At 36.0% G+C, this 26,146-nt stretch overlaps 1 protein-coding gene across 1 annotated transcript in view; it reads left to right on the top strand.

Moving 5' to 3' along the window:
• The first annotated feature begins 8,991 nt into the window (after window positions 1-8,991).
• LOC149529596 (uncharacterized) overlaps window positions 8,992-26,146 on the top strand; it is a 118,534-nt gene continuing 101,379 nt past the window's right edge. Inside the window, exons 1-2 of the mRNA XM_089810593.1 lie at window positions 8,992-9,860; window positions 23,839-23,961. Of these exons, the coding sequence (XP_089666719.1) occupies window positions 9,225-9,860; window positions 23,839-23,961 (759 nt within the window). The 5' untranslated portion in view covers window positions 8,992-9,224. The remainder of the gene's footprint in view (window positions 9,861-23,838; window positions 23,962-26,146) is intronic.

Here is a 26,146-nt window from a genome sequence, read left to right as displayed (position 1 = left end):
TTCGACACTTTAAACTATCAATCCCTACATATCAATATTGATCTTTACTTAACATGATCTGAACAACATTTTGAACAACCTTGTAATCTATTTTCTATCATAGTGATGAAATACTAAATCCATGACTATTAAGTCACTAAACATGTGAATTAGGTACTATTACATATCAAAATCTATCCTTTAACATTATAATTTTACATTTCAAGCATTTTTACAATTCAGTTTCTATTAAACCAATTGAAATAATTTAGAACATGAAATGAGATTATTAAATACATCAATTAGGTCCTAATGTGTAGACATAAGTGTAGGTCATCAAAATGCAGATATTAAAATGGCATAACCCTACAGTCTCAAAAGTGTATCAAAATGTTGAATTAGAAGTATCATAATGCAAATATGTCATCTATGCTAGGGAAAATCGGGTGAGGCCTCACATACAATTTTTTTTTTTGAAAGGTAATTAGGTTGTTCACACATAACCAAGTTCTGGTTAATTTTTATAGGTGATTAGATCAAAAGGTTACATCATGATTAAATTGATGGAGGAAGTCTATTCTCCTAAACATGTGATCATATCTACCACTGAGGCTTAACATAGAGTCTAGGATCTAGGTTCGTGGTTTGGTTACAATACAATGTACCTATATACCATTGGGCGATTGACTATTACTGACTTTGTTATATTGAATGACATTTATATTAAGTCAAATAACTAAAAACATGGTAACATGCATAATAGGGTCACATCGTATAACAACCCATTTCTTGCCATCTCGATCGTCATAATGCAAAATACTAGATTGTATAACTTATGGATTGTTGCTCCTCCTGGTTTATATGTCATAATTGTTTTCCCATTAAATGATGCATATGTATTTTATTCATACTATTACAAGTAATTACTAGGCAATAAGTTGAAGGACATCAGGTACATCAAAAGGCTAATTCTAACCATTACACACTCTACATATTATGAGTCAATTATATTTATAAAACATTCATCATTTAATATTATGATAAGTTTTCAATACACGTTAAATATTAAGTGCAAATCCTATACATGATTAAGTAAACTATTTGTATAGATATTTTGTACATCATCAATTGAATAACACATATTTATTGTGTGTATCTTGATTTGATGTAGTTAGCATAAGGCAATATAATAGGTATATGTATATTATAATCTCTCAATATTTACACACACAATATACACCCCCTATCCATAATCAATTATATACTTGCTAACACACTAACTACACTAACTAAATTCCTAACTTTTCATAATCCACTTTCTCTAACACTAACACTTAGTTTAACATTACCTAAATGTTTATTCCACTTTCACTAATCCAACACTAATTTCTTTCTACCCACAAAATTATTTCCTAACATTTTCCCATGCACTAACTTTTATTAATACTAAATCCCTTTTTAATATCCCTAAAACTATACTATATTTCCTAACACACATCTATCCCTTACTCCCCAACTATTTCTAACCCCTTTACTCCTTTACTATTAATGAATCCCTTTTTAAATATTCCTAAATCCCAACCTACATATCTTTTATAACCCTTTTACTAACTCCAAAACTACACTTTCTGACATCTAAATCCCCCCCAAACATCCTTTACTAACTATACGTTGTCACCCACTAGCCACATGGACTTCTTAATTTCCCCACCCTCCTATCAAACTGACCCCTTCCTAGACTTAGGATCGATTGCACAAACCCCTAAGTTTTGGGGATCGATGTGACAAGGAGGAGCAAGCCTGGTGGGCTTCCCTAGGCAACTTTGAGCCATGCCTTGGGATTGCTCACGTACCCTTTCTTGGTACACGATATGAAGGCAATAAATGTGCAACCAACTTGATGTAAGGATGAGATGGGTGGAGGGAATATCAACTCCTTATGTTATAATTTCATTATTTTCTTAATTTATCTTATTTATTTGTTGAGGAAGGTATAATATTATATGGGGTCAGCTAGTATAAGGGGAAGGATTTAAAGTTAGTTTAGATAATATTGTTTTTCTTAATGTGATTGTCTATCTCACTTTACTTTGAATAATAAGACATTTTATGCCTTATATGGATCATGTGACCCCTTAGGGGAGACTTGAGACTGAGGAGTATTATTTTAAGTTTATTTTATTTCCTCTCAAATAATTGGTTCTTTACTGTCTATATATTACATGGATTTTTGCTATTTTTATTATTTTCAAATTTAGAAAAGAGTGACATAAGGATCACATGACTCTTATGAGTCTTCCTAAACATGTTTCATGTCTAGGGTTTATTAGAACTCCTTTTTGTTTATTGTTTCTTTTGGACAAGATACCAAGGCATATACTCTGATTATTTTATTGGTCTCTAATAGGGAGGGGAATTATTTCCCACTTCCCATACAAAATCTAGAGAGCTAAATATGCATGTACAAGCCTATTTCTCATGGTAGTTTATATTTTGTGATTGATTTGATTTCTCTCCTATTCAACTATGAGGTTATGAATGTTGGTTTAGTAGTGATTTGGTGTTACTTCAATATTCTAATGTTATTACCTAGTTTTAATTTATCTAATTTGAAATCATTTGAACAATAAATTTGACACACGAGTTTCATTTAAAGAAAAATCACTTAAAAACTAATAGATTTATCATTCCTATCAGTTAGAGAACTTAGAATGATACTTCTTATTGATCTAATGTAACTAAACTTCTTAATATGAACCATCTTGTCAGATGCATCTTCTTATATTTATTCATGAATCCAAAATGAGTGCAATTCTATCCTTACTTGAGTATCCAAAAGCAATAACTATCCTTTGAAATTAATCTCCTTTATATTCCATTTATGACTACTATGATAAATCAATCTTTCTACTTCAATGCAACTAAATGCATGAAATTGAATCTTGCAATACAAATATATATGATAATGTCCAAATTTCTTCACTTCCTTCATGTATCTATTCTTCACCACATTGTACATAAAATGAAGATCTCATTTTTACAATACAATACACAAAAGACATAAATGACGGGTTCAATTTTACATGCAATATTCAATAACATGAGGAAGGGTTTCCTCCTTTTAAATACATTACACAATGACAGATCCCTTCCATGATTCATCAATACATGAGGTGACATCACACTTCTTCCTTGGATCTAATGAGAACAAACTTGCAAAAATCTTTATGCAAGAACCATTAAGGCTCGCCTTCCATCCTAGGCCTCTATGAGGCCACCCACCGAGCTAGGGGGAACAAGGCTCAAATAGGTTAGACATAAACAACTCACTAATACATGAATAACACACAAGCACAATATTTCACAACCCCAACCAAGGTATTCACGATGATTCACATATGAAATCATGAACATTGGGTGAAGGTGGGCTCTCCAAAGAGGAGAAGTGCCATGTCCACATAAACACATAATTTTGCAATTGCAACATTCCTCAAGCTACCTCCCATAACACAAAAGAAAGGCAATATGGCTTCATTAATGAGAAATAATGGCATGGGCACCAACCTTGAATCCAAGCAAATGACAAATGATAGTTGTTGAAGAGCTCCCTTCATTATTTTTTTTTTCAAATCCCTAATTGTCTCTAAACTTAGAGAGTGGGTGAACACTCCACTAGTTTGTTCTAAGCCCTCTAAAAAGGCTCATCCGCTATCCCACCCACTATCACACTTTTGGTAAAAACATCAAAGCCCACTATCTCTTACACTTTGTCCCTACCAAAAATAAAACTTTGACTAAGTGGAAGTGTGAGGGTAAAATCACAGGGCAACTCCATTTTTGAAATGGTTAAAGAATGCATTGTTTAAAGGGTCTCCCAAGTTATCTAGATACTTAAATGGTTAAATTTAGACCCTTAACTATTATACTATCATGCAAGTGACTTATTTTCACCAAAAATGCACTTTGGGACCACCTTCAGGCCCTCTAAAATCATTATCATGTTTTAATTTGAATTTCCATATGATGGTGACCCATCCTAACACTCTCCCAAGTGAGTTTAACTTAAATACTTAATGGGAATTAGATTAGGTTAATGACTTCATTCTCAAAACCCTAAGTGACATGTCAACTACACATGGACAGCTACAAGTTTCAAATGACACATTACACATCACAATGGCATGTCCCTAATTACTCATGAATTTAATTTTATTACACACATGCAAACTCACATTTATGGAATAAATACATAACAATGAGGTTTTGAATCTTCCAAGATTCACCTTAGCTATAGCATGTTCACATAAGTTTGGACCTTATTTCCCTAATTAAATTCCATGGTTCAATTTCCTACACACTAACTTGAGTATTAGTAGTCCAATGAAAATAATATAGAAATACATGTCTATATGTGTATGATAAATTAATATTGCATAATTCACATTGGCTATCTTTCTTACCTATCATGATTAACTTTTCTTTCTAATCATTTTCCTGTGAAATATTCCAAACATTGAAATATCAAAATCTGCATATCAACATTAATCTTTGCTTCACATAGTCAAATTAACATTTTGAATATCATCATAATCCATTTTCTATGATAGTAATAAAATATAGAATCCATAACTATTAAATCATCAAACATGTAAATTAGGTCCTAATACATATCATGAGCGAAAATCATCAAATGTAAATGTCATAATTAGAGGAATAATGTAAAACACTAGTATCTTTTCAATTCGATTAAATATAGTGAAATTACTAACAACATCTCATTATCAGTATGAGATAAAACATCATAAGGTGCATGTCCTTAAAATCAATTATGTCAGGTAATCAGGATGCTTGCATACTCATGTCAACATAGGTCCAAAATCCATCATCGGATAAAACCATCACATTCTATAGGTCAATATAATCTATCCTCTAAAACATCAACACATAATTGACTCATTATGTTTACATCATTCTTAATCTTATTGTGTAGGTACTTATCTGATTATAATAACAATTTCCTCTCACAAGGGTGAATGTTGGATCATCCTACTAAAGCATAAAACACTATGAAGTCTTGTACATAGTTTTGTGGCTAGTGCCATGACATCCCAAGCCTTAATTCAATAAGTCTTAACACATCAACCTAATATAAATGAAACATATTATCTTACATCCCTATGTTTTCTTAGCTTTCTATCATACCCATGACATCTAGGGTTTATAATAAGGCACTAGAGAAGGGGCTTTGCATTTTTCTCTCATATCCTCTAGTTTTATTGTACTTTAGGTGCTCCTACACCATAATCTTGACCTTCGAAAGTTTCCAAGTCTCTTGGAAACATGGAACCAATAACCCACAAGAAAAAAAAACAAAAATCCTTGTCTTCATTCAACTTTGCCTCTTCATGTCTTCTTCTTTGATGCCTCTACTGAATCATGTCTTTAATTAGAGTCCCATCAATAGAGTTCATAGGTTGCTTCCAATGTTTAGTCCACTCTTCCAATGTTGCTCCAAACACCAACAACAATTATGCTACACCTAGGAGTCCTCTCTTGTCTCTCTCCCTGTTCTTTTGGCCACACACAACAGACCATATGTTTGGGCCTTTGGTAGATCTCTTTGTCCACCTATTGTAGTGAGTGAACATGAATCTATAAGAAAAAAAACTTCACTAACAAAAATCTAAACACTTAAACACTATTCAACTCAGATCTTTTGTCGAGATCTAATACCAATATAATGTAGTGCCCTTTAGTACTCTCCTTAAGGGACAAATTCAACTCAAGGGATTAACCAAAAGTCTCTCAACATTAGTCTTGTATCCTTCAAAATTCCATCAAATTCATGCTTTCAAAAATCCTTCAAAGTTTTCTTTACAAAGTAAAACTCAAACAACTATAAATAATTATTTCATTATTAAGACTATCATTGACCATTTGCATAGACCTGCACATAGTCATCAACAACTTTTGTTCTAGGCATCAATTTTGAAATTGATTTTATTGGGAATTAGACCATTAGGATTTCACTAACATATTCCACATTCAACAAAATCTAATGGTGGAATTGAGATACAGCCCCCGTATAGAGACCCATATTTCTGTGATAAAACAAGAAAGGTTGCTTACCCAATCTGCCTAGGGTATCAAATATCTTGCAAAATACAAACCCATTTCAAGCAAAAGAAAAATAATCTTTAAGCCATTTGAATCTACTTGTAAAAATTTTAAGAATCATATTTTTCCATTTGATACAAACAAAGATATTATTAAATTCTCATTAACAACAACATTGAAGAGGGTTTGAAACCACTTCTCACCAAAACTATTATATCTTCCACACAACTTAACGAAAATGTACCAAACCAATTGCATTGGGAAGATAGTTCATCCCTCTTTCCAGAAATATAAGTTTTATTCCATAAAATAATCATTACATGAAATGTTCATAACTCATTCAATTCTCTCTTTCCAGAAATATAAGTTTTATTCCATAAAATAATCATTACATGAAATGTTCATAACTCATTCAATTCTTCATCAAAATGATCCTTGAACTACATCCAAAATAAATATTGTTGATTAATTTACCATACAATATTAATAATAGATCATTCCTAGGTTGTATAAGGTGTACAAGGCCTGAAAATAGAAGAAAAAATTGTCTAGGAACTACAAAACAAGAGTTTTAGATTACCAAATTCTTAAACAAAATGTTTCTCATTTAGATTTGGAATGACTATACATTGACATTTATAATTTTTTTAAAAATAGTTTTTCAACTACTCACGACCTTTCAACTTCCTTTTACAGCCTTGGTGCAATTTAACAATATTGTAATTTTGCAAGTTTGCACTTTTTCTAGCTTTTATGACATTTTACAAATATGACCGCATAACCTTGCATAAATATTTCTAGTATGTCCAAATTCAATGAATATGTCTCCTTACCATAAAGTTTCCCTTACAAGGTTTATCTTACATTATTTTGACCTTTTGACCAACTTAGGACATATATGGACAATTAGGACAACTTTTACAAATGGTTTGTGTAACCTTTACATCTTTGTTCCTTATGACTTAAAAGGACATTAAAATTCAAATCTAACTCAAATACATTATAAATGATCCAAATACATTCAATCTCTCATATAATGACTCTTAACCTTTAGGTGTTCTTGTACTTAGGTGCTCTTGCACCAAAATGGCTCCACACGAACTACCCAATGTCTCAAAACTTTGTTATCAAGGTGTTAGGGTCTAATGTTTTCAAGGCTATTTGGAAGAGATGTGAATATGTTAGGAAGTTGGTTATAAAAAATAATAGTATTGATGAAAATAACATGGTCCATGGAGAGAAATCAATTTGGTGGAACTTTAAGAGGGGAGATAAACCCTTGGTCATCCAAGGTTTCTTTACTAAATATCAGGCCAATAATGGCATAAGGCAACTCAATGACATCATAAAAGATGGTAGGCAATTAGCTAGCATGAGGTGGCTCCTAAATTTGATATCTCCCAAACTCAATGGAGGACTTATGCCATGGTGAGAGAAGCCTAATGTGGTCTAAACCTTCCTAAAGAGTGTAGCACTAATAAGGAAATATGCTCATAATTATAATGGCTAGATAGCACCGCTTTCCTTTGTACCAAACCAAAATATTTACAAGCTTTCTTTCTAACAACCATCATATATTTGAACATCTCAATACATGCTAGAACATGAACCTCAAACCCACCCAATGGAGCAAATACCTTGCAAACATTTGGCATAGATTTGTAGAACCTAAGAAATTTTGTTTCTTGTAGCTCTTTTTCCTGCATAAGTTGGTCGTTTAAAAAACTAGATGGGGATATTAACACTTTTACATTTTATAGAATTCATGAATCCATCTTTCACATCTTTTTTGATTTCTTATTTGCTAGAGAGTTGTGGGGGATTTTTTCTTTTTTCTTTGCATAATAACTTTAACATACTATCTTTTAAGTTCTTGGGTTTGAATAAGTGCAGTAACTTGGTTTGATCAGTTCATTTTGTTGACATATTATGGACTATTTGGAAAATGAGAAATGAAGACATTTTTAAAGGTATATTTTGAAACCTTATCGAGTCTCTCTAAAGACTCAGATATTTCAATATCTCCTCATAGGTTATGCCCACTATGAAGATAGATGTATAGAAATTCTTCAAGTTGTTAGATGATAGAGAAGTAAAAATGTTGAAGAAAGAGTCAACATACAATTACACCATTGAATAGGTACATACAAAGACCATCTATTTGAACATGCCTTAAACAAGATGAATCAACAATTGCATGATCTATTGGAGAAGGTTGCTTTAGGGAAGAGCAAGCCTATTAATGTTGCACCCGATGCCATCCTGCCACCATAGGGTATACCATAACAACTAAAGGTTGTTGTACAAGTGCAAAATGACATAATGTGATGCAAAATGAAGAGCATCCGATGGGTTGTTAGTATGGCTTGTAAAGGCAATGGTTTTTGACTTTCTAGTAGACTTGTATAATGTTGTATAACATGTTGACACACTTTCTATAAATGTAATTGATAAACTCTCTCTATGCTAACCTATCTTTTGGTGCGATGGTCATAAGATACAATTGACCAATCTTATAAATTTTATTTTCAATATAATCAATAAAAAGAAAACACAATTTCCTATTCAAATCATACCTAATATCATATTCAAAAGTTTATATCTCATACCATATTCAAAATTTCAAACTTCATAGAATTTAAATATAATATAAAGTCTAAATTTCAATTATAAATATAATATAAAGTCTAAATTTCAATTATAATTAATAATTTATTATTTGAAGTGAGTATTTTTTCCCTAATTTAACTTGATTGAAAGTTAAAAAAGAGTAACAATAGCCTATGGCGCAGCCAACCTGGTCAAATTAACTTCTACCTTTCAATTTCCCAACCAAAAATCATAAAAAATTGCCTGCAATTTGCAAAATAATTTAACCTGCCATTTCGAATTCCAGTTGTGGTTTGTATGATGTTGCAATCCACCAACCCTCAAAAAACTCAATTTTGTCTGCAGTTTTTAAAAATGTAACGCGCCATTTAGAATGCGAGTCATGGTGTCCTGGCGCGGGCAGGGAGTCAGGCGTAACGAGACGTCGTCAAAGCTTTCAAGTCCTTGTTCGACTCCCTCTCTATAACTCGAATCGCTCAATTGGGCCCTGTGGGCATTTTCGCATCACTACCAGAACAATGCAGCAAGGAGAGCAATGCAGCTCGGAGTTGGAATTCCGACAGCGAAATCAAGTGGAATTGAAGAATATCTCAGTTCTTGAAAAAAAATTAGCAGAACTGATGCAGAGCAGAGGATGGTTGGATCCTAGCGTGAGAGGAGCCCGGATTAGCCTCAGAGATGCCTACGAACGTCTGTTTCTCGCCTCGCCATCTGGGCAGGCCTCAGAAATGGAGGAAAACCTTTGGCGTTTACATTATATCGGCATCCAAGAGTTCCGCTCCAAAATCCGCAACCTTTCCCCTTCATCTAAGCGCAAAGCCAACCGTGACAATCTCTCCCGCGTCGTCAATTCCTTCAAAGGTTTTCTGGACGAGGCCTCCGGTTATTTTCACTCCCTTATTGTTAAATTGAGGGCAAAATACTCTCTTCCTCCCTCCGCCTCGCTAGGGGAGGGCTTATCGTGTTTGAAAGACCAGGCTTCCAATCCCTGCGCTGTTTCCTGTCACAGACTATTTATATATTTGGGGGATTTGGCAAGATACAAGGAGCTCTTTGCAGTAGACAATGCAAATGATCAGGACTGGACCGTTGCTGCCAATTATTACAAGCAAGCCGCTGCGCTTTGCCCCTCTAGCGGCAATCCGCATAACCAGGTTTTATGTTCACATTTTCTGTGCATTTTTCAAAATCATAGTTTGAAGAAATATTTAACAAATATTTAACTTTATTACCAAAATATGAAATAAAACTGACAATGGTTTCTCTTCTCGAATTCACTGGACTAGATCCCCCGAATCTCAATTATATTATATAATATCACATATCCCCAAATTGCAGAGTTTCTTTTGAAAAATCTTCAAAATGTACACAAATAACTGTAAAAATCTAATGCCTAATAAACATTAGGGAAGTAAAGTTGCCGAAATTCCATATTGCGGAGCAGACTCGCACCAGTCCCCTCGCTGTTTGGAAATGTAGTCGTTAGAAATTGAAATATGTAATTAGTTTTTTGTTTTGTTAGTTGTCCCTTTGTGTAAAGTTGGTTAGTTCAACAATATTTTGTATCATGTGATATCAGGGCATATCGAATTTGTGCTTGTAAAGACGGAATGAAAATACTGCTGCCTGAAAGAAACTTATTGCATGAATTTTGAAACATAAATCTGACTTGAAGCAAGTCAGGGATCCATTTTGCAGATGCGGGCACTGGCGACCTTAAAAATCCGCTGTTGCTCTTGCTTGTAGTAGGAGCCGTTCGCCTCAGTACCGATGAAGGATTCCCCTATGAATCGTAACGAGAGATAATTAATAAACCTTTCCGGATATCGGCCTATTTGTACTGGTACAGCCTATTTCCCGGGCTCAAGATTTTGAAACATATCAGACAAATCTAGGCAAAAGATGCAATGCTGATATTACTGCTGTACAATCTCAAATCCATGAACCTTTTGTGAAGTAGATGGCGTTCTTGCTGCGGCCCTTTTGTCCTGGGCTTATCCTACCCACCGTGTTTACTCGGCAGGCCAAAGCATATAATAATACATTCCATATTTGGAGAATAGAAGATGGAATTTTTGTTTTGAAAATGCCGCGAAGACTTCTGAATGACTTGATCTTGCTATGAAAATAAAGAATTGTCATAAAAGTTCACCTCTAAATTGTCCATAATGGGTGTAATCTTCTTTCTTCAAGAGAAGATTCTTGTTTTCTTTTCTTAAGGACTTCCCCTCACCATCATCGAATTTTTCCAACATCAAACGTGTTTGTTAGCTTTGGCAGGAAATTAACTTTGACTGCACTTTGAATTTTACGGGTAATAAAACTGGAAGTGGATATGAGTTTTGGATGTTTAAAATTTCTACAACTAGTGCACTATTCCCCATAAAAATTCTGCAAACCTTTTAACCTCTTAAGAAAATGCCATTTAAGCTTTTAACAAGACACTTTGCGGGAAATAACTGGATGTAGGATATTTAAAATGACAGAAATCACATCCGGTTCTGAGTCAAGTTTTTGCAAACTTTTCTCAACGAGACCTTTTGACACTCTAAGTTTTTAACTATTTGCTGGGAGAGTCAGATGACAAGACATTTTAACATAAATGGAATTATGCCTAGTTGTCGATTTGGGTTTGGGGACAGATTCAGGTTCGAGAATCCAGTTTGTGGGTTCGTGATCTTTTTTTCTCCCAAGGATTCATGAGAATATATATATATATATATATATATATATTAGAAATATATACACAATTCTAAAACTAAATCATTTCATACTATGAATCTATGAAGCTTGACCATACATCAATGCCAAATGTTAAAGATAAACATTATGATTCATCAAGAAAATCATCATATCAAATTCACAAACCTCAGGCTTCTAATTATAGTTCAATAATGTTTCAAGCATGATTCAATAATCCTGAAAGTGTTCTCAATCATCAAATGGATTGTCTAAAAAATGTGGATCATTGGGGTCTTCAGTGGTTGCAAGTAATTCATCCTCCTCATTATTGGAACCATAATCGGTTGCACTAGCAGTAGAGGGTGTTACATCCTCCTCCTCATCATCTATATCAAGCATTGTGGCTCTAGCAAGATCCTCAATTGTCATATCCAAGTGAGCAGATTCAGATGCCACATCCCAAAGCTTCTCTACGCCCTTCTTGTATTTTGGGTCCTTACTTGATAGAAGGAGCAAGTTGTTGTACACAAACATCAAGTCTTCTGCTTTTTGGGAGCCCAATTGGTTAGTTTAACTGAGTGGATAAATGAGTATGAACTCCAATTCCACTTAGTGGTAGAAGAGCTAGCAACCTAGAGAGAAAACAAACAAAATAAGTGTTAACATATATGTTGTAAGTGGTCAAAACAAATTAAAAATACTTAAAAATTTAAAATTAAAAACTCACTTGTGATAGGATCTTTATTGCACAAGGCTAGAGGTACAAATGATCTTGCCCATGGAGGTACCATCATGTAATACCAGCCATTCTGCTTTGATCATTCACAACATTAAGATCTATATTGTTTCCTGAGATAATAACCCAAACTTTCTCCTAACATTTGCCCCCACCTCTGGATCGCTGGAGATCCTACCGAATGCCCTCTTATATCCACCAGCAACCTCAACATCTCTATAAGGTGCCACTCTCCCGGAATAGCAAGTACCTTTGGGCTATAATGCTTGAGGAAGAGAGCACAAGCTAGGAGATGCAAAGGAGTAGTCATCTTGTTCGAATGGTGAAGAGCAATTGCTTTCACTTTTTTGTGTAAGGTGTCTACAGGGTGATTCTCTCTCCTTTGAATGACCTAGGATATGAATAACAAATGATGTTCATGTAAGTTATCTTGAATGTAAGTTATGAAAATTAAAACTTTTGAAATTTAGCTATATCTTAATAATAAAAAACTTGGATAGCAGATTGTATTATAACTTACCACTTTGACTTTCTCCAACATGGTGCCCATGCATCATAGATGTTCCCTAAGCATGACTGGTCCGCGTTGGCAAACCTAGCATGGCCATGATAGCATCGGTGACTTCTTATATGTATTCCACCAAAGTCCACCAATCACCATCCAATATCATTGCCTTGACCTTTTGGGCCCTTGTTGTATTGGATTGTTTCAAAATTCCATTGGTTGCTAATCACCATTTGTGACAATGCTTCTTTCACCCTCACAAGTCATCTAAGGATGATTATGTCTGATATAGATCGGGTTTTAGCCACCTAATAACATGTTAATAGTAAGTTAGCAACAAATTTAATTATGTAAAACATGACATAAATTGATATTTTCATAAATGACACTAAGTTAAATTCTAAAATTTTCCTTAAATAACTCCAATTTGGAGAAAGTTATGAAAATTGCTTGTAACATATGGTGGTTTGGCACAAACATTTGAATCTCCTCACCCTCATCACATGTTTGCTTCACCCAATCTATTTGGGTGCCAATGGTTTGTATCGCCAAATTGAGGGAATGGACGGTGCGCGGTGTTCAAAAGATGTGATCATATCTAGCCTCTACCAATGCACCCGAAGCCTTGCAAACTTTTGCATTGTCAGTAACAACTTGGACAACATTATCACTACCCACTGCCTCTATGAAATCAATGAGAATGTGAGTGATAAATTCAAATTTCTTAACTTGTCCCTTACAATCAACCGCCTTCAAAAACATTGCCCCTTTGGGAGACACAACAATAACATTTATCAAAGGACGATTTTTGTGATCTTTCCATCCATCTAAGATAATAGACCCCTGTTTGAACCCAAGAATCTCTAATGGATTTGAGTCAGGTCTCTACATTTTTTCTCTCATTGTAAGGTGATCTAAGTAAGTTGAATGGAACACCATTTGTGAAGAGGGAACACCCAACTTTTTCATCAATTAGATCTTTGAACTCATTTTGAAAAGCCTTATCTAATGAGCCTCTCTTCCGAGTGTTGTGTTTGTGGTTCTTGTACATCATCATCATCCCCCCCTAGAAGGCATAAGCAAGAAAGGATGTTTAGAGGCTTGGTGAGTGGGTGGTGTTATTGATTTTTTCCCACTAGAAGAACTTTGTTTCCCCTTTTGAAACTATTTTATCAACATTTTTTTGTTTTGATAAAAATGTTGTTATTTGCCCAGCTCGCAACCCTTTCTTTTTAGGCCCCTCACACATGTTAATACCTCCACCCCTAGGGCCCAAGAAATGAAGCTTGATTCTCATAGTAGGAAATTAAATTGCCAAATGAAACCCCTACCTCCACTACAATGTGCAATTATTGTAGTGTGTCTCCATTAAATTGATAAAATAGTTTCAAAAGGGAAACAAAGTTCTTCTGGTGGGAAAAAATCAATAACACACATCCTTTCTTGCCTATGCCTTCTAGGGGGGGTGATGATGATGTACAAGGACCACAACACAATACCCGCAAGAGAGGCTCATTAGATAAGGCTTTTCAAAATGAGTTCAGAGATCTAATTGATGAAAAAGTTGGACGTTGCCTCTTCAATTTTAAATTGTTGAGATATCTCCCAAACACACCATGGCAATGCTTATCACCAACTTGGATGGAAAGGCTTCCAAACTACATGTTCAACTAAGTTTGATGGTAATTTGTCCCCATCTTTCATGGATTCGCTACCAATCTCTTGGAACTCTAGGAAATAGGGCTAGTAGCCTTTTTAGGTCTAATTAGACCTCCTAATTGAGTTTTTGAGCAATAACTATGAAACTTGCCAAACAAGACCCTAGATAAATTACCATTCTTGACATCCTTTTCAGAGGACTCAAAGAGTTTTAAGGTTTTAGGGTCCCAACCTGTCTGTACAACCAATTCCTAGAAATAGGCCTAAATTTTAAGGGTTTCAAACTTGTTTGTGTTGTATGGAATTCAAAAGAGTCAAATACCTCGCAATTGGATACACTGTGTCTTCTCCTCTGGTACACTGGTTCTTTACACATCCCTCTACACCTCCATGATCTTGGATTTCTCATGCCACAATCCATTGAGCCTTCCATCCTTGTTTTGCGACTTCCAAGACTCCTAGCCAGGTACACCTTGTCTCGCTTATGGCTTGGTGTTAACAATAGCAAACTTGCAAATTATGACTCCAAACTCCATATGTACAAAGTATACACAATGCCCTAGTATATTCCAAGAGGCTGTACAATCCCCACCATATGAATTCATTCTAGGGCCATTTGAAATCTTCCAACTCTGTATTGACCAGTGAACCAGTCACGGAGGAAATATTTTATGACACCTATCAAAACTAAAGATCTAAACCTCCAAAAGAACACAAAGTAAGTAGATTCAATGCTCTATCTAACAATGAAAAAAAAAGTCTCAAGGCAATCCATTAACATGTGGATGCTTGAGTTGCAAAGTGACTGTAATAGTAATTGCAGGAAAACGGAGGAAATATTTTATGACACCTATCAAAACTAAAGATCTAAACCTCCGAAAGAACACAAAGTAAGTACATTCAATGCTCTATCTAACCATGAAAAAAAAAGTCTCAAGGCAATCCATTAACATGTGGATGCTTGAGTTGCAAAGTGACTGTAATAGTAATTGCAGGAAACCTAGGCAAGTTTATTAAGCAACGTTGTATTTATGAGCCTCCAACCTTGATCTTAGACCTTAGATGGTCTTAAATAGCTCCATGGCTCGTGCCTCAATTGTTGAAACCAATTCACAACTGCTTCTCACCTCCGTTGCACAATCTTGCTAATGTTGTCATGACAAAGTTGCAAAGTTGTCATTCACAACTTTTGCAATTTTTACATTTTAACTTTTCTAACACACATGGACCCTTCCAATGAGTGTTGAATGACTTCATAAGCATTTTTAGACTCATTCAACACCTTTCAACTCAAATCTATCCAAGTTTGAGGTTGGATTGACTTTTTATGACTTTTTACCAAAGTTGCACTATCTTGACAACTTATAGGCAACTTTTTTGGCATACCTTGGCAAAAAGCTTTTTGACCACACATTGCTTGATCTCCTAGGGACTCTAACACATACTTGGGACTCTTTTCTTGTTGTTATTCACTAGTGACTTGGCTAAGGTCACTACAAGCCAAAACAGTTTAGGGTTTAGCCTAAAACCCTAGGTGCTCCTGCACCATTCCCCCCTACAACAAAGAGATCTAGTTACCCCTGGATATAGGAGTTCCATATTGATGCCAAGTTTCTTGAAGTCATTCTTTGCTACATAAGTAGCTTTTGACAAGTTGTTACTTCCATTAGATAAGGTGCTCCATGTAGATACCATGCCTTGTCTTCTTCTTGACCCTGGAATCTAAGACCTTCTTAGCTTGTGGCTTCACTTGGACAAGTACTTTGAGCTCCCTTACATCATTATCAACCTCTGTACTATATTTTTTCTCTGCTACACTAGTACCTTTATACTTGACTAGATCTTGCACATTGAAAATAGAGGAGATAGATAGTTCCTTGGGAAGGTCTATCTTGTAGGCATTTTGCCCATACTTGGCTAGAACTTTGCGTGGTCCCATTCTTCTCATTTGTAACTTACTGGGGATGCCTTTTTGAAGCTTTGCTTTATTTAAATGCACCATTACTCTATAACTTACTGGGGATGCCTTTTTGAAGCTTTGCTTTATTTAAATGCACCATTACTCTATCTCCTCCTTCAAATTGTAGGTCCTTTCTCCTTTTATCCACCTTGGACTTAAGTTTTTGATTTGTCTCAATCAAAGCCTTTCTTACCTGATCATGGATCTCCTTCATATACAGAGCAAAGTCTTCAACATGTCCACTTCTTTCTTTATTACTCTTTAACTCTCTGAGTTCACATACTCCCCTTAGATGGATGCCATTTTCTACTTCAAATGGGCTTTTACCAGAAGATATGTTTACACTATCGTTATAAGAAAACTCAGCTTGGTCCTATACCTAACCATACTCCTTTGTCAAACATCTTTAAAGGTTTCCAAGCACTCTGTTTATCATCTCTATCGAACCATCTGTTTGTGGATGGTATGCTGAACCAAAAGCTAAGTTTGTGTCTAGTCTTTTCTACAAAGTTTTCCCAAAATGCCCCATGAATTTTACTTCTCAATCAAAGGCTATGCTTCTTGGTAAGCCATGAATTCTTACTATCTCCTTGAAGAAAAGATGAGCAATATAACTAGCATCATGAGTTGTTTTACAAGGTATAAAGTGATTCATCTTACTATATTTGTCAACTACCACAAAGACATTGTCAAAACCATTACTTGTCCTTGGCAAACCTACTATAAAGTCCATGCTAAGACACTCCCATGGTCTATCAGGAGTAGGTAAAGGTTGGTATAATCTTGCATTTGAAGATGTTCCTTTTGTTTTTTGACAAATTGTACACTGCTCAACATACCTCCTTACATCTTTGTGCATTTTGTCCAGTAATAGAACCTTTGAACCAGGTATGAAGTCTTGTTTAAGCCAAAATGGCCACTAAAACTCCCATTGTGCTTCTCTTGGATGAGGTTTTCCCTCATAGATCCCTTGGGTACACATAGCTGGTTCCCTAAAATAATAACCCACTCTGCAAAGTTTAGTCAGCAAACCGGCTATGAAGATGATTATTGAAATTAACATATACTTTGTAGGCTTCTGAGAAATATTTATCACCTTCATATTGGTCTTTGTACTCTTCAATACCAATGCTCTTCAAGGTATATGCTTGCAGAAACTCCATCCACTTAATATGTCTATGACCGAGCTTTTCTTGTGTGTTAATGTAGCTTAAGGCCTGATTATTAGTAAAAACAACAAATTCCTTTGGCAGAAGGTAGCGTCTCCGCTTCCTAAGAGCTTGAACCAATGCATAAAGCTCTAGATCATAAGTTGAGTACCTTGACTTTGCCTCATTCAACTTCTCATTGAAAAATGCTACAGACCTCCCTTCCTGACTTAGGACTGCTTCATAGCTACATTGCTTGCATCACATTTTACAACGAACAAATTTTGAAAACTTGGCAACACTAGGATAGGTTGTGTAGCCACTTTTTGTTTCAACTCCTCAAATCCTTCATTGGCCTCCTTTTTCCAATTAAACTTGGTCTTGATTTCACTTTTGATAGTATCTTGTACAGGTGCACATATCTCACAGAATCCTCTAATAAACTTTCTATGAAATTGAGCCAATCCATGGAAACTCCTTACATTAGTTGCATTTTTTTGGAGTGGGCCAATTAAGGATGGATTCTACCTTGCTAGGGTCTATTTTCAAGTCACCTTGGGAGATTACAAAACCTAAGTACACAAGCTCTTGCTTCAAGAACTCACTCTTCTTTAGGTTAATGGCTAGCTTCTCTTCATGTGATCTCCTTAACACAATCTCTAGGTGCTAGCTTCTCTTTATGTGTTCTTCTTTTGTCTTACTAAAGATGAGAATATCATCAAGGTAAACTACCACAAACCTGCTTATGTAATCCTTCAACACCTCATTCATTGACCTCATAAATGTGCTAGGTGCATTTGTGAGACCAAATGGCATAACTAACCACTCATAAAGACCCTTTGTGGTCTTGAAAGCTGTCTTCCACTCATCCCCCTCGTTCATCCTAATTTGATGATATCCACTCTTAAGGTCAATTTTAGTAAAATACTTAGCTCCTCCTAGACAATCCATTACGTCTTCTATTCTAGAAATAGGAAATCTATATCTTATAGTTATCCTATTAATTGCCCTAGAATTAGTACATAACCTCTACTTACCTTCCTTCTTGGGTGCCAAGACAACTGGAGCAATACATGGGCTTATACTCTTCCTGATTAACCCCTCGTCAAGCAACTCTTAAACTTGTCTTTCTATCTCTTTGTTTTGGTCTGGTGTCATCTTGTATGCAACTTTGTTTGGCAAAAATGCCCCTGGTATGAAGTCTATCTGATGGTTAATGGCTCTTTGTGGAGGTAAGGTTGCTGGTGCCCCATCACTGATGATGTCACTAAATTGATCCAACATTTGTTTTATCTGGGCAAGAAATGTTGTTTTTGGTTTGTCCTCTTCTTCAGGCTTTACTACAATTGCAAACCCAACTCCTCCTTTCTGTTTGAGATCATACAAGAACTCTTTTCCACTTGTTAGGAGCACATTAGAATCCACTGAGGTATCTGCTCCTCCTTCAACAAGTGACTGGATTTTATAAGTGACCCCACTCTTCTTGAAGGTGTACGTATTCTTCTTTCCATGATGGACTGCATCTCTGTCATATTGCCATGGTCTACCTAATAGTAGATGACAAGCATCCATAGACAAGACATCATAGAGAATCTTGTCTTGGAACTCTCCTATAGCAAATTCAACCCACTCTTGCTCATTCACTAGGACATTCTCTCCTTTGTTCAACCAAGTGACTTTATATGGACGAGTATGATGGATCCTGGTAAGTCTCAACTTTTGAACTGCCTCCTTTGAAATGATATTGTTTGTTGATCTAGTGTCTATAATGACTCTACACACTTTCCTGAGGATCTTGCATTTTGCTCTGAATAGTGCCCTTCTCTATTTGGGTTCTTCCTTACTAGGTTCCTTAATCAACAACCTTCTAAACATAAGGTTTTCACCACTCTCTGAGTCAAGATTGATCTCAGGAGATCTAACACTGCTAACCTCTTCTTGAGCATATGCAACTCTCTTCTCTCCTTGTGAAGATGATGCCTTATCAGGACACCTATATGCAGGGTGACCTAGTTGACCACAGTTATAGCACTTCATATTTGCAAAATGAGAACCTCTTCCAAATCCTCCAAATTTGCCTCTACCACCACTCCTGAACCCTCTACCTCTGTTAGAATTACCTTTGCCACTGGAATCACTACTGTGTTCAATCAGCTTGGTTTCACCTTGGTTCTTGGCCTCATTACTCCTACCATCAAAACCACCTCTATGACTCCCTCTTGATTCTCTTGCTCTTCCTCTACCCCTTGAACTTGTGTCTTGTTTTGTTTTACTCTCCTCTTCCACCTTAAGGGCTAATTGATAGCATCTTTGAATAGTAGTAGGGGTTAAGAGACTAATTTCCTCTTGGATACTCCATCTAAGTGCAGTCAAATATCTAGCCACCTTGATGCTCTCCTCTTCTTGAACTTTGGACCTAAGGCATAGTTTTTGGAATTCTTCTGTATAAGCAGCAACATCCATGTCTCTTTGTTTGAGATTTTGTCTCTTTTTATGCAGTTGGATCTCATAATCCTCTGGTAAATAGTTTTCCTTTATCTTAGCCACCATAGCCTTCTAGTTAGCTATTGGCTTCTTTCCCTCCTTTTCTCTTTCTTCTTGAAGAAACTTCCACCAAGTCAGGGCTGGTCCCCTCAATCTAGACTTTTCTACCTTCACCTTTTGGGCTTCAGTTTCCCCTACACACTCAAAGTGGTTCTCCATTCTTTCTATCTATTCCATCACCAACTCAGGATCCATCTTTCCACTAAATAATGCTATTCCCTTGAGAGCTTTGCCACCCAATGCTTTGATGGCCTTAAGGAATGGTTCCTCATGTAGAGGTGGGTTAGATTTAGGGATTTCATCCTCTTCATCCACTGCCTTACCCTTATCTTCATTATTCTTCAACTTCTCTTTGACCTTATCAGTTGTCTTTGCCATTCATCTAGTTTATTTTTCATAGCCTCCAGGGCTTCCTTTGGAGCCTGTTCTCCTTCCTTTTCTCTGTCATTTCCTTAGCTAACTCTGCATTAGTCACCATGGTTGTCTCACCCACTGATTCCCTACCAAATCTGACTTGTACTTGCCCAAATCTTGTTACGTTCTGATATCAATTTGATAGGGAGATCTTTATTCTTGATCCCTACCTTTTGAGGACTCCTACAAGGTCCTTATCCTGACCTTTCTAGGGTTCTTTCTATAACCCTACACTAGAGGAACTCTTAATCCAACTCCTCTTTCCCTAAAGATCTCTCTACCAAGTAGATTCTCCAAACTCACTAAGTCCACCTCCCAACACACAATGGGCATGCTTATCACCAACTTGTATGGAAAGGCTTCTGAACTATATATTCAACTAAGTTTGATGGCAAACTGTCCCTATCTTTCATGGATTTGCTACCGATCTCTTAGAACTCTAGGAAATAGGGCTAGTAGCCTTTTTAGGTCTAATTAGGCCTCCTAATTGAGTTCTTGAGCAATAACTATGAAACTTGCCAAACAAGACCCTAGATAAATTACCATTCTTGACATTCTTTTCAGAGGACTCAGAGTTTTAAGGTTTTAGGGTCCCAACCTGTCTGTACAGCCAATTCCTAGAAATAGGCCTAAATTTAAGGGTTTCAAACTTGTTTGTGCTGTATGGAATTCAAAAGAGTCAAACACCTAAGGTTTTCAAACTTGTTTGTGCTGTATGGAATTCAAAAGAGTCAAACATCTCACAATTGGATACACTGTGTCTTCTCCTCTGGCACACTGGTTCTTTGCACATCCCTCTACACCTCCATGATCTTGGATTGCTCATGCCACAATCCATTAAGCCTTCCATCCTTGTTCTGCAACTTCCAAGACTCCTAGCTGGGTACACCTTGTCTCACTTATGGCTTGGTGTTAAAAATAGCAAACCTGCAAATTATGACTCCAAACTCCATATGAATAAAGTATATACAATGCCCTAGTATATTCCAAGAGGCTGTACAATCCCCACCATTGGAATTCATTCTAGGGCCATTTGAAGTCGTCCAGCTCTGTATTGACCAGTGAACCAGTCACAGAGTAAATATTTTATCACACCTAACGAAACTAAAGATCAAAACCTCAAAAAGAACACAAAGTAAGTAACCATGAAAAGAAAGGTCTCAAGGCAATGCATTATCATGTGGATGCTTGAGTTGCAAAGTGACTATGATAGTAATTCCAGGAAAACCAGTCAACTTTATTAAACAACTTTGTATTTACAAGCCTCCAACCTTGATCTCAGACCTTAGATCGTCTTAAATAGCTCCATGGCTCGTGCCTTAACTGTCGAAACCAATCCACAACCACTTTTCACCTCCGTTGCACAATCTTGCTAATGTTGCCATGACAACATTTGCAATTTTTGCATTTTAACTTTTCTAACACACATGAACCCTTCCAATGAGTGTAGAATGACTTCATAAGCATTTTAAAACTCATTCAACACCTTTCCACTCAAATCTATCCAATTTTGAGGTTGGTTTGACTTTGTTTGTCTTCTTACCAAAGTTGCACTATCTTGACAACTTATAGGCAACTTTTTGGCATACCTTGGCAAACTTTTTGCCCACACATTGCTTGATCTCTTAGGGACTCTTACACACACTTGGGACTCTTTTCTAGTCCTTATTCACTACTGACGTGGCTATGGTTACTACAAGCCAAAACAATTTAAGGTTTTGCCTAAAACCCTAGGTGCTCCTGCACCAAACAATAACCCACCTTCCAATTTGAAACACATTACTATCATTTAACTCTGAAACTACACTTCCAATTCATTGTAAGTGGACTGATATTAATACCAAAAGGTCCTCTATACAGTTCTGATCACGATATAGGTTTGTTATTGTAAGAGTGTATCTTGATGCAACTTCCAATATTCACCATATCTTCCACAAAGGATCCATATCAATCCAAGACCAACAAAGCACTGATGTATTGCCACAAAATGACATAAGAATGCATCTTTTAGGTCTATTATGCACTTTTCAGACTTTCCCAACACCTTTCAAACAATTTGCTATATAATTCTGTGGGTGTAGCATGACTGTAACAACAATATTAATTCCATGATTCTTAACGCAATGTTGTCTAATACTAATCAGAGGGCCCCAAATAGAAGGAATTAACTACCAAATAGTAATTAGCATGTTAGGGTGAACTTGGAAGGAGAGGCCCACTTTAAAATTAAAAAAGTAAATGTTTTATGAAAGAAAAATATTTTATAAGTGCCGATGTTGTCTCTCAAATCAGGAACGCCCATCCGTCCTGTGGACTTCCAAGATGTCCCCAACTGTCCTCGGGATGTACACCCAAAAATTCTCAAAGTCCCAAAGTTTTCGGGATGTTTCCTGGGAATTTTCAGAAGGGGGATGAGATTCAGATTTCCCCTAGCTGTCCCCAAGTCGTTGAAACGTTTCTGGTACAGGGATGGGGGTTTTTAGGCCCGGGACGCATCCCCTGGTAACACAGGAAAAAACTAAAGAAAATGGTTTAAACACAACTTCAACACTCAAATCTACCTTCAAGCAAGAATTTATCACTCCACAATCACTCTCCTTGGTATTTAATCACTTCACTTCAAGCTTGCAAGAATGAGAAATTAAATGAGTTAGACATCAAGTATAAAGGGGTGTTTTAGGGATAGGTAGGGAAAAATAATAATAAAAAAACACTTTTTGCATGTTTTTTTCAGACCCACATTGTATTTGGTCTGCGGGTCCATGCAGGGTCCATGTTTGACCTTGTGCGTCCGAGCCTGCAAGGTCAAACAAGACGATGGACATTTGACCAATGAAATTCAGCAAAATACTAAATAGGAGTCAGATTGCTGTGTATTTCCTGGTAAATACAATGGACTTTGCACTGTGGAAAAGTCTTCTGGACATGAGGCTAGAAATGTAAATGAAAGCTTTCATTATGACAGTACCTTCTAGTGGGATTCTGGCACAGAGACATTGTGATGTGAGGAAGTCAAATGCGAAAATGTGCTCACATCAAATGCCAACAAACTTATGATCATTAATCTTTATAGAAAAGACACAGTTTGTTCTTTTGCTCTGAGTAATACACTTCTGGAAAGAATTTTCTACTGGAATGCTTTGCTGGGACATTTTTCGTAGCTCTCCCAGTCTTATTTCTGTTTGGTATGATGGTAATTTTATTTTATCTGTTGAACTTGAAACCTGTAAAATATTTAGTAATTGTTGATAGATGTACTATTCGCTTTTCTCTTGTATTCTGCTTGGCATTGTTTTTGATAATGAATATAATATTATCTTTTTCCCAATAAAACTATCGTAAAATAAATAACATGTCTGTTAAATAGACCGAATTACAGAACTCTATTACAGAACCTTTTTTGGCTAATGATAGTCTATTTGGAATCACTCTTAAGTCAAAAATCATGATGACCTTGACTTTGGGTTTGTTTTTATTTTTGCAGCTGGCAGTGTTAGCAACATATTCTGGGGACACAGTAGGTGCAATATATCATTACTGCCGCAGTCTTGCTGTTGATGTACCATTCCTAACTGCCAAGGATAATCTGACAATGTTGCTTGGAAAGGTAAGGATGAACTTGTTGGGATGTTTCTGTTCTAGCAGGATATTTATGCACTACAGCAATATAAATGAAAATTGAATATATGGTGTTGCATTAGCTGCAAGGCCTGCATCACATGTAATGTCCCCATTTTTGAACAAACCATACTAAAGCAGTTATGTACTTTTGTGGTCGAGTTGTGGCAGTCCTTGAACATCAACAGCTAATAAAAAATTAGTAGGGATAGTTAGAAATATTTCTGTTTATATGTAGTGGAAGAATAAGAAACTGGGAAATTGTTAAGTCTTATAAATAAGATGGTTTCCTAGTTGCATTAGGTGAAACGAGGGTTGGTTACACTTGATCATCACATTCAAGAAGGATGATGACATTATGCTGATTACATATCTTTTACTTCTTCATTACTTGATGTAGAGATCAAGTGACTAACAAGTGTTTAGAACTGTTAAGATTATAGCTACAGTTGGATTGATTTGATCTTAAGATGCAATGTTAATATATATATAATATGTATTATATATATATATATATATATATATATATATATATATATATATATATAAATCATATGTTATATTGTGATTTATATTGTTAATATATATTAACTAATAATGCTTAATCATAAATACATGTCTCTTACTCTTATATTTATAAGAGTTTGGGATCTGCATTTGAAAAATATCAATTATAACGGCAATATTTGTCATGTCCCCACTCTAGCTCAGTCTAATAGAGACATGTGAGTCAACTTATTATGGGGTTTTGTAGGCTGACAGGGTTGGATAGAGACCCAGTATGGTTATTCAGTGTTGGGGACTGGGTTTTCTGGTGGGTATTGATCAGTTGGGTGACGTTCCTTGTTTTTAGGAGGCAGTTCCTACATTTATGGGGTTCATTCCTACTTTTTAGGAGGTATGATCATGCCCAGGGCTGGGTTTCCATGAGATGACCCTTTGGGTTCAGTTTCAGAAGGATAGGTCTTGTTTCCTAAATTTTAGGAGCATCCCTAGATTTTAGGGATGAGACTGCTAGTGGATCCTTGATTTCCGACTTCAGTCACAGACAGGTGACAGGATGATTTTATGGTTTGTGATGTCAGTTGGGCAGTTTGTGGCTATTTGGGTTATATTTTTAATATTTCCTAAGTTAGCATTTAATATTTAAATAAGGCTAAGTTAATAGCCATTTTGGAGTAATAAGGGAATTTTGGCTTCATCTGGATGCGTATCCCATGTTATGATAGCTCGTTGGAAAGGTCTTGAAATTCTCTAAATCTTCCTCTTTGGTCTCAGGGCAATTCAGTGAATGGATTTATTACTATGGTGGAAAGGGTCATTTTCTAGTGACATGGTCACTTTAAAATAAGATTTAATTCATTTTTTATAGCCAACGCCAATTGGGGGTCACTTTAGGGTTCGAATTGCTTTGCAAGGGGTTATAAGGAGATGGGCACCATTTCTCATGATGATGCATATTTCTCAAACACTTCTTTTCAGATTTGCTCTGCTTGAGTGATTTGCATTCTGGGACGCAAACCCCAGGGTAATTGCTGGCTGGGACGTAACCCTCAGCAGCATTGGGTATTGGTTTGTCAGTAGTTTCAACAGTACTCAGGAGGAAGGTAGACGCCACTTTAGCTTGGGCCTACAGTTTGTTTTGTTGGGCATGTTCTTTGGCATTTGGGAGGTGAATTCTAGCAGCTGTACACTACCATTTCTTGCAGCCGTACTTGCATCCGTACTCTGTCATTTGCAACACGTGGATACATAGAATAATCGGTTATTCAGCAGCAGTTTCTTGCATCTTATCAGCCCGTTTTCATCAGCCAGTTGTGGTGGCATTGCTAGAGGAAATGTACTGGATCTTTTATTTGGCTCTATAATTCAGAGATCTGCCTGGTACGATTTGTATCAACTCTGACTTTATTGCATATTGTTATTTATTTTCAGACTCTTTTCTTGCCATTTGCTACTTCTCATTTCTATGTGGAATAATCATCAAAAACACAAAAACAAACAAACAAACCCTTCTGCATTTCCGTCTAGTTTTACAAGAAAACATTAATAAACAGGAAAAAACAAAAATAAAATAAATCTACAACAGATTTGCAGCAGAGATCCATCAGGGATCTTTCAGTGGTATCAGAGCTTACATCTTGCCAGCCTGTAGGGTTTGTGAGAAATTGTCA

Source organism: Cupressus sempervirens, chromosome 11, assembly GCF_028749045.1.
Source record: "Cupressus sempervirens isolate cs-2001-9-10 chromosome 11, ASM2874904v1, whole genome shotgun sequence".
NCBI lineage: Eukaryota > Viridiplantae > Streptophyta > Pinopsida > Cupressales > Cupressaceae > Cupressus > Cupressus sempervirens.
This window is presented reverse-complemented; position numbering and strand designations above follow the sequence as displayed.